This window comes from Balaenoptera musculus, chromosome 12, assembly GCF_009873245.2.
Source record: "Balaenoptera musculus isolate JJ_BM4_2016_0621 chromosome 12, mBalMus1.pri.v3, whole genome shotgun sequence".
Lineage (NCBI taxonomy): Eukaryota > Metazoa > Chordata > Mammalia > Artiodactyla > Balaenopteridae > Balaenoptera > Balaenoptera musculus.
This window is the reverse complement of record NC_045796.1, coordinates 74,888,017-74,902,484: the sequence shown is the minus strand read 5'-3', so window position 1 is coordinate 74,902,484 and position 14,468 is coordinate 74,888,017. Positions and strand designations below refer to the sequence as shown.

The following is a 14,468-nucleotide window of genomic DNA, read 5'->3' as shown; positions in this document are numbered from 1 at the left end:
TCCTTGTGTATGTCATCTCACTTGACCCTGCTGTGTTCTTTTTTTCTCTACTCCATTATAATCTGCATGAGAACCTCACTTAGTTCAACATCCTCCGCCCAGTGCCTTCGGGGAACGGAGGTCGCTTCTGTATTTTGGGTTTGGTTTTTCCCATAAGTATGTTGTAAAAACTATATTCTTCCTTCATATCAAAACCCATGCAGTTTCTTTTTTCTAATTTTAGTTTCCCTCTGTGAACAGCAACCTGCAATCACAATTTTGGCAGATAAATATATTACAGGGCTTTTCCTTTTATGAGTGCTGTTGTTGAACTTGGGCATATAATATGGGAGGTTAAAGAACAGTTTTCATGCCAGCCATTAATCTCCTCCTCCTCCTCTTCGCTCCCATCACACTCCCATCTCCACCTCTATTACTGCATATACCAAGTCCAGTGTGTTCGGTAATGTATTATCTGCTCCATGAGGGTAAATTACTCTTTCATTCAACAAGCATTTATTGAGTGGCAGCTATAGGCCAGGCACAAGACTATTGGTTGAAGATACAAAGAAAAATCAGAGTCTCACTTCTCAAGGAACCCACTTTTCTCCTACTTCATCATATGCACTGTCTATACGTTTTGGTGGATTAAACTAAATCACTAGATAATGCCTCATTAAATAAGCAAATGTTTCTGTCATGCTCTCCCCATACAACATCACATGCTTCTTTCCTCTCAAAGGTTTCCAATAGCAAATATTCAAGGAACTGTGGCCCCAAAGATGGCAGAGGACAGGAAGGGAAAGGTCTATCCAGGCAGTACAGGAGGTGCAGGAAGAGCCTGGGGAACGTGGACAGCAGGAATTGATCATGTCCTTCTGCATCTATGTCTGTAGTAAAGGACAGCTTTGGATGGCTCTACATCACACAGGGTTTGTTTTTTTTTTTAATTGATGTATAGTTGATTTATAATGTTGTGCTACTTTCTGCTGTACAGCAAAGTGACTCAGTTATACACATATATACATTCTTTTTTATGTTCTTTTCCATTATGGTTTATCATAGGATATTGAATATAGTTCTCTGCATTATACAATAGGACCTTGTTGTTTATCCATTCTGTATATAAAAGCTTACATCTGCTAACCCCAGCCTCCCACTTCATCCCTCCCCCAACCTCCTCTGTTTTCTATGTCTGTGATTATGTTTCTGTTTCATAGATAGGTTCATTTGTGTCATATTTTAGATTCCACATATAAGTGGTATCATATGGTATTTATCTTTCTCTTTCTGACTTCACTCAGTATGACAATCTCTAGGTCCATCCATGATGCTTCAAATGGCATTATTTTGTTCTTATTTATGGCTGAGTAGTGTTCCACTGTATATATTTACCACATCTTCTTTATCAACTCCTCTGTCGATGGACATTTAGGTTGCTTCCATGTCTCAACTATTGTATTGATGAACAGTGCTGCTGTGAACATTGGGGTGCATGTATCTTTTCAAATTATGGTTTTCTCTGGATATATGCCCAGGAGTGGGATTTCTGGACCATATGGTAGTTCTATTTTTAGCTTTCTGAGGAACCTCCATACTGTTTTCCGTAGTGACTGCACCAACTTACATTCACATCAACAGTGTAGGAGGGTTTCCTTTTCTCCACACCCTCTCCAGCATTTGTTAGTTGTAGACTTTTTAATGATGGCCATTCTGACCAGTGTGAGGTGGTAACTTGTTCACACAGGATTTTTCTACTTTTTGAACTTGACCAACCTTAGAATCCAAAGAAGCTAAAGTTGAACTCATAATTCAAACTTTTCACAAAGTTTGGGCAAGTCATCAACTAAATGCTTCTTTTATGTCTTCATGTGGTGACCTGTGATCTGACATACCACAGACATAGGTATCTAGACCGAGATGAAGAAAGAGACTGTCTAAGTGCTAAGGGCCCCCTGACCAATTAATATCACAACAAATAATTTATGGATTAGGAGACTTAGACTCTCCACAGGCCTCTTAAAGTTTATTTACATTCTTGGTTATGTTATAGATTAAACCAAGTTCATGTTTTCATGACTTTCTATTTAGGAAATCCTTAAAATTAGTTAGAAAATAATAACGTTCATCAGTAAGTTAACAGTTACTGAGCGCTGTTCCGTGCCAGGCCCTATGTTGGGTGCTGCAGGCACAAAGGTAAATATGACACCTTCTCAAGAAGCTCCCAGTCCAGTGAATGGACAAACAGTTAAGTAAACGTGCTGAGGGGGCCAGATTTTTCATCCCCCTTTGACTCACAACTGCTCGAGTCACATGTGTCTTCCTTAGAACTAAAAGAGAGTATTTGCTAACTTGATTGCCTAACCTTTTGAGATACAAATTAGAAAAATAGGGAGAAAGAAGAAACAGGAAAGGAAACGGTAGCAGGGGATGAAGGGAATAAAGAGCCTAAATCAGACGGCTGAAAGAGAAAGGATGAAGCAGGGAGATAAAGAGAAAAGTCACAGGGAACTAAAGCTGAAGAGAGCATTTTGGAGGCTGGTATGTAAGCAACTCTGGAATATAAGAGTTTATCATGTGGAGGGTAAGAAAACAGAAGAATAGAGAAAATAATTCTGAGAACAGTTGTTCTGAGGTAGGAGTTGAATCTCCTTTGTTGTTTGGTTGAGAGAGAAAAAGTTAGAATATATTACGAAATCATCTTGGGCCAGCCAGGCCAGGCTTCTTTATGTGTGATTCTTTACAGAGACTGACCCACATGGGGCCCCAACGTTTAGAGTGCATTTGGAATACAGGCTCTATAATGGGACTGCATAAATGAGCATGACTGCTGAGTTTCACAGTTTGGGAACATCAACATTATTTAGCTAAGAACTTTTCTCAGGCTGAAGGGTTCTAATGGGTGATTTATTTCAATGTAACATTATCTTGCATTGCCAGTGAAAGCTCCAGGAAAGCAGGTGATGCATGAATGGTTGAGTGGCATTAAAAGAAAAAAAAAAAAAAAAAAAAGCAACGTAGGTATTCAATAGTAAAAAGATGGAAAACAGATGGAAAACGGAGAACAAAGCAGAAATTCAACAGCTGAATACGGTTGGAGGAGGTAGGGAAGGACACAGGCAGTGTGTGGGCCTATGAGCTGATATTTGTCATCCTCAGTTCTATAGAATACTGCAATCCTGCTGACACTTGTTTGATTTTCTTTTTTGATAAAGAATAGGTGACTTTAGGGCTTCCCTGGTGGCGCAGTGGTTGAGAATCTGCCTACTAATGCAGGGGACACGGGTTCGAGCCCTGGTCTGGGAAGATCCCACATGCCGCGGAGCAACTAGGCCCATGAGCCACAACTACTGAGCCTGCGCATCTGGAGCCTGTGCTCCGCAACAAGAGAGGCCACGATAGTGAGAGGCCTGCGCACCGCAATGAAGAGTGGCCCCCGCTTGCCGCAACTAGAGAAAGCCCTAGCACAGAAACAAAGACCCAACATAGCAATCAATCAATCAATCAATCAATAAATCTTTAAAAAAAAAAAAAAAGAATAGGTGACTTTAAAGAAAAACAGAGCTGGAGGAATCAGGTTCCCTGACTTCATACTATACTACAAAGCTACAGTAGTCAAGACAGTATGGTACTGACACAAAAACAGAAATATAGATCAATGGAACAGGATAGAAAGCCCAGAGATAAACCCATGCACGTATGGTCACCTTATCTTTGATAAAGGAGGCAAGGATATACAGTGGAGAAAAGACAGCCTCTTCAATAAGTGGTGCTGGGAAAACTGGACAGCTACATGTAAAAGAATGAAATTAGAACACTCCCTAACACCATACACAAAAATAAACTCAAAATGGATTAAAGATCTAAATGTAAGGCCAGACATTATAAAACTCTTAGAGGAAAACATAGGCAGAAAACTCTATGACATAAATCACAGCAACATCCTTTTTGACCCACCTACTAGAGAAATGGAAATAAAAACAAAAATAAACAAGTGGGACCTAATGAAACTTAAAAGTTTTGCACAGCAAAGGAAACTGTAAACAAGACAAAAAGACAGCCCTCAGAATGGGAGAAAATATTTGCAAATGAATCAACTGACAAAGGATTAATCTCCAAAATTTACAATCAGCTCATGCAGCTCAATGTCAAAAAAAACCCAACCCAATCCAAAAATGGGCAGAAGAACTAAATAGACATTTCTCCAAAGAAGATATACAGATTGCCAACAAACACATGAAAGGGTGCTCAACATCACTAATCATTAGAGAAATGCAAATCAAAACTACAATGAGGTATCACCTCACACTGGTCAGAATGGCCATCATCAAAAAATCTACAAACAGTGCTGGAGAGGGTGTGAAGAAAAGGGAACCCTCTTGCACTGTTGGTGGGAATGTAAATTGACACAGCCACTATGGAGAACAGTATGGAGGTTCCTTAAAAAACTAAAAAATAGAGCTACCATATGACCCAGCAATCCCACTACTGGGCATATACCCTGAGAAAACCATAATTCAAAAAGAGTCATGTACCACAATGTTCATTTCAGTACTATTTACAATAGCCAGGACATAGTAGCAACCTAAGCGTCCATCCAACAGATGAATGGGTAAAGAAGATGTGGCACATATATACAATGGAATATTACTCAGCCATAAAAAGAAACGAAATTGAGTTATTTGTAGTGAGGTGGATGGACCTAGAGTCTGTAATACAGAGTGAAGTAAGCCAGAAAGAGAAAAACAAATACCGTATGCTAACACATATATATGGAATCTAAAAAAAAAAAGGTTCTGTTGAACCTAGGGGTAGGACAGGAATAAAGACACAGATGTAGAGAGTAGACTTGAGGACACGGGGAGGGGGAGCGTTAAGCTGGGATGAAGTGAGAGAGTAGCATCAACATATATACACTACCAAATGTAAAATAGATAGGTAGCTGCATAGCACAAGGAGATCAGCTTGGTGCTTTGTGTCCACCTAGAGGGGTGGGATAGGGAGGGTGGGAGGGAGATGCAAGAGGGAGGGGATATGGGGATATATGTATATGTATAGCTGATTCACTTTGTTATACAGCAGAAACTAACACACCATTGTAAAGCAGTTATACTCCAATAAAGATGTTTAAAAAAATTAAAAAGTAATAAAAAAATTTTTTTAAAGAATAGGTGACTTTTAACCTATGACATTAAAAAAAAAATCTGTCATGTTTTCAGCAAATACAGGAACTTTTTTTCCCTTTAGGGGAAAATATGTTTCTACCTCTATTCCTTCCCTGGTGATATAATATTATAGGAGTAGATATTCTAGACCGAAAGCAGGTCAGCATGAAATATCATGGCAGGTACAAGAGACTGCAAGTTGTTTCTTGGAGCTATAACAGGAGATGAAGGGCCATGTATAGAGCATTTACTCTGGGCCAGACTCCAGGATGAGCCCTTTACTTGTACCATTTCATAATCCTAATAACAATCCCAAAGAAGGTACTATTATAATCCCTATTTGATAAACTCAGAGGGATTAAATAACTTGCCCAAGATCACACAACTAGCAAACAACAGAATCAGGATTCAAATAAACAACTAAATTCCAGAGCCAATGTCCCAATCGTGGGACCTATTGTCCCCTCATATTGTACAGGAGGGTATGAGCTCTGTCCTCTAGGTCTGTGCATCTCTAACTAGGGCATGTGTTCAAAGGTACATGAAGCCAGAAGATATATGTGGACATTTGCCTAGTAAATCAATTGTACTCAAAGGTCTGGAAGGGAACATTCTCAGATAGGTGAGAAGATGTTAAAAGGGACGAATTTTAAAACATCTTCTAAGAAAAAGAAAAACGTATTGTGTGTTAATATGCAAATTTTTGTGAATTATAAAGGTGTAAATCATGAGGTTTTTTTAAAATTTTTATTGGGGAATAGTTGATTTACAATGTTGTGTTAGTTTCAGGTGTACAGCAAAGTGAATCAGTTATACATATACGTATACCCACTCCTTTTTAGATTCGTTTCCCATATAGGCCATTACAGAGTATTGAGTAGAGTTCCCTGTGCTATACAGTAGGTCCTTATTAGTTATCTATTTTATATATAGTAGTGTGTATGTGTCAATCCCAATCTTCTCATGCCTGTGGTCATTTTAGGCTATGCTCCCTTTCTTCCAGGCTTACCCATCTTCACTCTTTTTTTTAGGGCTTTCAAAAAGATTTTTGTGAAATATTGCTCTAGGCATGAGAGCCATGGAGAGTTTCAATAGCATTGTGTTCAAGTTTACATCCGAAAGCTTTTTCACAAGGAGGGAGGAACATGAGGAGAGAATCAGTCTTCACTGGTAGAGTGGAGCGTGGATTTCAGGACGCTGAGCTCATTTTTAGACAGAGTGAGTCTGAGGTGCCTGGGAACTTCCAAGTGGACATGTCTATGTGGACCATTGTATGTGGGTCTGGAACTCAGGTGAGATCTTCCACAAAGACCTTGTACCACCTTCTTGTACTACCAGCATTCACAGTGGGTTCCCACCTAGAGCTTAGAACAGTGTCTGGTACAGAGTAGGTGCTTGAAAACCCTTTGTTGAATGAAGGAAGTAGAAAAAAGAGTACATGTACTAATAATGTGTTTGATAAGAGATTCTGTTTATGCTAAATTACAAAAATATTCGGAATTAAAGGACCTTCTATATTTTTATATGTGTTTATTAAATTCATAAACACTTTATAGGGTTCCTATGGTATAATGATATTTATCTCTCAAAGGAGACCACTTTCAAGAGCACAAAGGCTCCCTGGAGTACTACGGCATTATAAATAAAAGCTTTGGCTTTCAAAATGCCAATTGTTTGATACTCCTATAACGCAGAGATGTTACTAAAGGTAACTGTTCATAAAGAGCTTTTGAATAAACCCTTCTACCAGAGAATAGGGGCTGTGTTTTGACTAATCTCTGAGAAGATTCTTGGCTGCCACCACCATGTGTTCTGCCAAAGTTTGGCTTTTCTTTTTCTTTCTTTTTTAAAATATATATATATATATATATATATATATTTGTAGCTATAGAAATCTCATTACCATTCAGTTCAAACATACTGCCTTGTTTTTACTTTGTGTTATGTAAAAACATAAGCATTTGTTATTTTGAGCATTACATTTTGGACACCAAAACGGAGGAGTGTGAAACTTTTGAGGAGCACTAAAGAAGAAGAAACAGGAAACTCAAGGCAAGACATCCCTCCAATCCCAGCAGCACGGAGAATAGGACATTTGCTCCTTATTATTTAAAAAGCCTTTTAAAACTCACGTGGGGGCTTCCCTGGTGGCGCAGTGGTTGAGAATCTGCCTGCCAATGCAGGGGACCCAGGTTCGAGCCCTGGCCTGGGAAGATCCCACATGCCGTGGAGCAACTGGGCCCGTGAGCCACAACTACTGAGCCTGCACATCTGGAGCCTGTGCTCCGCAACAAAGAGAGGCCGCGACAGTGAGAGGCCCGCGCACCGCGATGAAGAGTGGCCCCCGCTTGCCGCAACTGGAGAAAGCCCTCGCACAGAAACGAAGACCCAACACAGCCAAAAATAAATAAATAATAATTTTTTTAAAAAAGGTAGTGAAGCAGAAACAGATGAGTTAGTTTAAAAAAAAAGTCATGTGGGAAAGGAAGCAATCCAAGGATCTTTTGATTCCTTTTGGTTTTGGCTAAGAAAATGAAATTATTGAGAAAACCCAACCTTTTATAGAATATTGCCATTGAAAGGACTTTTCAGTGGGTTAAATACTGTAAAGTCATTGTTTGTTGGGCAATACAGAGTGGAGGAGAAAATAAAAATAATTATTGAAGAGTAGTTGGTTGGGTGGGTTTGCACAGACTTGTATTCCAGTGTCAGAATGTGGCATCAAAGGCTTAGTTTGCTGGGGTCACTTTTGTTATCCTAGGTGACCAGGTGCTGTATTAAGGCAAAAGCAAGGTACTCTTTCTGTCAGGTTTTTGGAAACAGACCACACGCCATAGTTCTCAAACCACCTTCCCTTAACCCTGACCTTTTGTATAATGCAGGTCAACTCGCTTCCTCTAATGACTTGTAAACCCATCAATGGTTGTGGATTTCCATGCACGGGCCTCGCTCTGGCTGCTTCTCTGAACTCTGCTTACTTAGCAAGCACAGGAAGGCCCGGGAATGCCAGAATTATCCAGTCATCACTCGGGGGCACTTTATAGACCTCTTCTTTTCTTCAGAATACTCTTTCTTCCTAGCTTATTTCAAATCCCAGGGTCATCGGGATGATAAAGGGCACTTCTTAACACTGGACAACATGGTGGAGGTGAAAATCTGTTGTAAAATCTGAGGGATGTCCTTGGTATCCTTGGCAACGAAAGACTGGCCAGCTGGTAGAGTTCTTTGAAGCCTGGCTGCTTGATCACCTAAAGATCTAATAAAAATGGCAAAAGCATTTACTTGAGGGTTGCTTGTTAGGATCTGGGCAAACCTGGCAGGATGTATTCCATAGCGTGACAGGTTGGCATCACTTAAGACAATGACAAAGTACTCGTCAGCTTCTTCTTTGACGATTTCCTTGATGGCGTGTTTTGTCCCCTCTAATGTGTGGTCCCCACTCATTGCAGAACTGAGCGTGGATGTGCATCGTCTTGAGAATTTCTAGCCTTTGCTTATTGTCCTTGGGGATTTTGTTAATTGGAACTAGAGCAATGTTGTAGCCATCTCCAGAGTGTCCAGCGATGTCATACTTGAACTTCTCCTCATAGTTCTCAAAGGTCTCCATGAGCATACACACGGCTTCCATCGAGCGCTCAAGCCAGCCATCCACCCCATTAAGGCGGTACATGCTGCCAGACACGTCCGCCACCAGGCGCAGGCGCTTGGGTTTCTGTTGGGGGCTGCCCAGTTGTAGCTCCAGCTCACCCCAGCGTTTGTAGATGGCTTTTTCTCCAGTCAGCCCATCAATGATCTTGGCATCATCTAGTTCCCCAGTAGCTTGGTGTCTTAGCCACTGTCTTTCTTTACCTTTAGCCTATAAATTATCCAGGATAATTCGGAGGGAGTGCACCTGCTGTCGAACAGCCCCTGAAAACCTTTCATAGGTTGCGGCATCATATTCCCTCATTTGGGTCTCCTTTAGCCTCTGTTGAAACGCTCTCTGGCCCATCTCTCTCGCAGCTCTCTTCACCTCCTCAGGAACCGCATCTTTCTCAGCCTTAGAGACCTGGTACACTGCATGGCCTGCATCCAGCCGGTAAGGACCTCCTTTGCCGCCCAGACCTGCAGTGTCTCTTCCCCCTGTGCTGCCAGCCCAAGTACTGCTGCCCACATGCGGCATGTTGTCTGGGTCCTCCTTGCCGTGTTTGGGGGAACTCACGTCTTCACCGCTCTCTCTGTTGATTGTTATCTGCATAAGTCTGCCACCTTCTCGTCCAATCATGTTTCTCCATTCCATGAGTGACCACTGCAGATGTTCCAGTCCAGTTTCCCAAAGCCGAATGCGACCTCCCATATCAACAGTGATAACACCACCTTTGCCCCACTCAGCCAGCAGTGCATCTGTGTCCGAGATAGTAGATAGCCACGTGGTATATGGTGAGAGAAAGTCTGATCCAGGAATAGGGATGTGTCAGAGTCTCTTTGATTGGAGATCAGTGACTTCTATATAACCAGCTATTTGTGGAGGGATAACATCGTTTGGGTAGATATCTTTTAGAGGGATTTCTCCTGGGGGCAAAATCCTGACTATCTGATTAGTATCCAAAAGAGTCACACAATTGCTCTGCTTTGGGCTTCCAATTTTCTTCTTCCCTCCATAGGATGTATCAGTGATTTATGCAAAGATGTTGGCCTTTTCCAAGAATAAACTTCACTAAGTGACATGAGATCTGGGAAACCAACAACGACTGTAGCATAACTATTCTCATCTGAGAGAATTCGGTTAGGAGAGGCAATCTTTTGTCCCACAGCTGAACTCAGATTTTCAGATGATAGTTGATGACTTGAAATCTTATGAGGTATGCTGAAGTCTGTTTCTTGTGTGACTGCAAACCCTGTGCTAGGCAGCTCCTCTTTCAGCACATACAACTGGCAAACGCTACTGTCCTCAGAGGCGATGTGTGCAGGCTTAGTTAAAAGATATTTCTGAAGTGTTTTGCTCTCCACCAGAAGCCATTTGTCTTCTGCAACGAGAAACACTGTCTGGAGGTTGATGGGAAGTGAGGTGGTGTGAGTTCGCCCTTCTAGAACATCCAGCACAGCCAGGGTGTTCCCTTTTTCTTTGTAGAATACTAGCCAGTTTTTGTGCACAAATTCTTTACACATTTTGTAAGTTTCAGCTTCCTCCTTGTTCCACCAGGAAGTTTTCTTAAGTGTAAACTCTTCCGAAGGTAGGATGAGACGATGAAGGGCTTGGCTAGTGGTATCCAGCAACAGGATCACATTGCTCTGCTGCTCATGGAGAATCACTTGACCCTTGAGGGGATTTCCCAGCGGCGCCACTGTCACAAATGGGTGCCAGACTCCACTGGCCGTTCTTGGGAAGATGTCAAAAAGGTCCACAAAGTAGCCGCTTTTCCCAGTCATATTCATAAAGTATAAGGAAACGGGATTGCATGCAACTACATAGAGAGTATTTTCCTCATTTTCATGTGATGTAGCGATGTCGCAGTTTAAGGTAATTTCATCCAATGGTAACTTTCAGGAGGCACATTCTTCAGTAAAGGTTTGGGATCTTCCTTCATGTCTTTCTATTGGATACTCCTGTACGTTTATAAGTGCTGGACCCTTTACATCTATATGATGAGTTTCTGCCGGACACAATAGTTTTTGCATTCCATTTCTTGACTGACCAATTGTCCAATAGCCCATGAAGGTCTGCTCTGGCAGAGGCAACCTGCTAGTGTTGGAGGGTCTCCTGCAGAGGCGGGGGGTGGCTGTGTCTCACCGTGAGGACAAGGACACTGGCAGCAGAAGTTCTGGGAAGCACTCCTTGGCGTGAGCCCTCCCAGAGTCCGCCATGAGCCCCACCCAAGTTTGGCTTTTCTAAAACAGCAAGTGGATATATACACACAATTTTTATATGTAGGATATACATATTATATACATGTGTATATATATATGTGCATATGTATATGCTTAGATATAACTATATGTTATGCTTAGATATAACGCTATGTTATATTTGTATATATCACAGAGTAGAATTTTTCCTGTTTTCCAACCTGACCTGTGCCATACAGCAAATCATTTGAATGTTTATTTTGCCTCAGATTTTTCTTTCAGTGCCTTCATTGCTTTTCAATTTTTTAAAACTCTACAGCTACATTCTCTAAGAAATTTATTTACTTCTGAGTTTCCTAGTTACAGCTTTATAGATTGCTAGGAGTTCTGGGACCTTTTGTTACTATGAGATTGAGTTCCAACTTTATGACTCACTTTCTGGAAATCAATTTTCTCAACCCAGAGTCCACTTAATTTCACTGGCCATGATAATTTTGAAATAAACTCTATATGTCCATAGATGGTACTTTAGAAACTATATTATCAGCTTGGGTTTACATTGAATTCCATTTTAATGTTCACGTTGGATTTTATAGTATTTGCTTCCTCTAAGTGCACTTTTAGTGGGAAAATAAAATTTTATTTTGTAGTAAACTTCACATAAAATGATGCAGGTAGGGACTTCCCTGGTGGTGCAATGGTTAAGAATACACCTGCCAATGCAGGGGACATGGGTTTGAGCCCTGGTCCGGGAAGATCCCACATGCCATGGAGCAACTAAGCCCATGTGCCACAACTACTGAGCCTGAGCTCTGGAGCCCGCGAGCCACAAGTACTGAGCCCACGTGCCACAACTACTGAAGCCCGTGCGCCTAGAGCCTGTGCTCCACGACAAGAGAAGCCACCGCAATGAGAGGCCTGCGCACCACAATGAAGAGTAGTCCCCACTTGCCACTACTAGAGAAAGCCTGTGGGCAGCAATGAAGATCCAAAGCAGCCAAAAATAAATAAATAAATTTATTATTTTTTTTAATGATGCAGGTGTATGTATGGCTGAACATTGCTACTGTTAAGTCTTAGAGGCTTTAGTCTGCTTTTCCTTCTATAACAGTCATTAAGTAGCTATGTGTGGTGAAGATAAACTAGCCTATCATGATTCCCCTCTGAAACAATCAGAGATGTGCATTCATTATGATAGTGTCCTATGACCCCAACTTCTGTCCATCCTTCCATTCGTAATGCTTTGTTAGACTTCACAGAGCCCTCAATTGCTGACCCTGCCATGAATCACTCCACCTTCTTTCCTTAATTAAAGCCTCAATCTACCCCGGGACACTCACTACTTCCCCAGAAGTCTCCTCAAGTGGAGAATGTGGCTCTCTCCACCCTTGGCATCTCAGAATGAGGAAGCAGAGCTCAGATCCTCCGCATCCAGTGATGCTTCAAACCAATCCTTGGGCAAAATCCCCCTCTCCTTGCAGGTCCAAATGTTCCAGCCGTATCACATTCCACCCTCCCTTGGACTCAGAGGTCCTGTGGGTTCCATGGATAATTATCCCATACTCAGTAAACAATTTTGCACCTAACTGTGGTCTTCCTCTCCGTACCATTTTCTGCCATCATTCTGGGTGACAACCTGCCTATACAATATCCAAGTTTCACAATTTCTTGACCTTCTCATGTTCAGTTACCTTCTTCTCCACTCTATTTTAGCCACCTCTGTCATGACAGATCTGGACTGTAGTATCACTGCTCTACCTCTGCAAATCTGAATCCAACTCTCTCATTTCCTGACCACAACTTCTTACCCTCTTTCTCCAACTCCCTCCCTTAGTGATTCCTCAGTACGTGTTCTTTCTGTTCATTGAGTTCTCTAACCACTCGATGACTCTTTCTCCCTATATGCACATTTCTGTCTTCGCTCCCTCCCCTAACCATCTAAAAATCAGTAATTCATTGAATCAACATTTTCTTGCCAATATTCTCAATAACATTAACCCACTGTTCTTCCAACTGCTCTGGACTAGCAAAACCCCAGTCCTGGACCAATCCACATGTCTACGTACCTATATTCTAAGGCTGAAGAAAATTACGAAAACATATCTATTGGTGCCAATACAAATTAATGCTCTTCAACCCCAACGAGATCCACAGTGCTACCTGGCAATCCTTCCATGCTCTTCCAATCAAGTCTCTCTCCCATTCTCCATAGTAGATTTCAAATCCTCGCTGCTATCCTAAAACCTCCTACATCACGCCTGTCACCCTTAGCAGATGGGCTCATCTCCTGCTTCACAGAGAAAACGGGAGCCAGCACTCCAGAAGTCCTTGAGCTTCCTGCTCCAAACCTACACATTTATTTATATTTGTCCCTGTCCTTTCAACATTCCCTCCTGAAGAATGTTGAAATACATTAAAATACATTAAATACATTAATATCCATTTTCCCATTTAAGACTAAAGCCTCCACCTGAATGCATGATCCTGTTCTCATACCCTCAGGAACTTGGTCTATCCATTATTCCCTTTCTCTTTTATTTCAGTCTTTCCCTATCACCTGTTCCTTTCCACCAGCATTAAATATACTTAAGCCTTTCACAATTAAAAACATTTTTTTTCTTCATTGACCTCATGTTCTTTTCCAATTTAATCCAACACCACGGGGTTCTTCTTTGCCTTTCTCCATTATATATACAGTTGACCCTTGAAGAACTCAGGTTTGAACTGTACAGGTCCATTTATACACAGATGTTTTTCAATAGTAAATAGGACAGCACAACAAAGTCAGAGGGTGGTTGAATCATGGATGTGGAACCATGAATTAGAGGAACTGTGGAGGGCTGACTATAAATTATACTCAGATTTTCAACTGGGTGGAGGTGGGTACCCCCAACCCCTGCATTGTTCAAGGGTCAACTGTATATGGAGAGAATTCTGATTCCTAACTGCAGTAGCAATATACTTAATCATTTACTTTATCTTACAATACATACAAACTGTTTTAGATGACTGCAATCTCACCAACAACAAACTTACCATGTGAAGTTTAATATTTCTTTGCAACTCTTTTTGTCTTTAGAATGTATCTAGTTGAAAGTGTACATAGTACTGAGTTCAAAGTACTGACTTAAATCGAGTTTTTGTGTGTGTATGGTAATATTATCACTTTGACAGAAAGACTAATTTATTTTGGCTTGTATTCAATTGTAGGGTTTGTTTTTTCATTTTTTAAAATTTTATTTTATTTTTTGTATAGGTACAAACTTTTAAATGGTTCAGATTAAAAGGTAAACTCAAAGAAGTCTCACTACCCCGCCCCCATCCATCCCATCTCATTCCCACCCATCTCTGATGGGTAACCATTTTTATTAGGTTCTGATATTTCTTTTTTGTAAAAATTGCATATGTCTATTCTTTTTTCACCCATATTTCTTCACAAATGCTACCATATTATATACACTTCTTGTAACCTGCTTTTTCCACTTAACAATACATCCT

General features: G+C 41.0%; 1 protein-coding gene across 1 annotated transcript; it reads right to left on the bottom strand.

Annotated features, from left to right (window-relative positions):
• Window positions 1-7,620: 7,620 nt before the first annotated feature.
• On the bottom strand, window positions 7,621-12,696 carry LOC118905024 (von Willebrand factor A domain-containing protein 8-like). The gene is given in 4 exon segments (XM_036871230.1): window positions 7,621-8,588; window positions 8,590-9,800; window positions 9,803-10,863; window positions 12,662-12,696. Coding segments are annotated over 4 exon segments (2,652 nt in total). The 3' UTR covers window positions 7,621-8,243.
• Window positions 12,697-14,468: the final 1,772 nt, after the last annotated feature.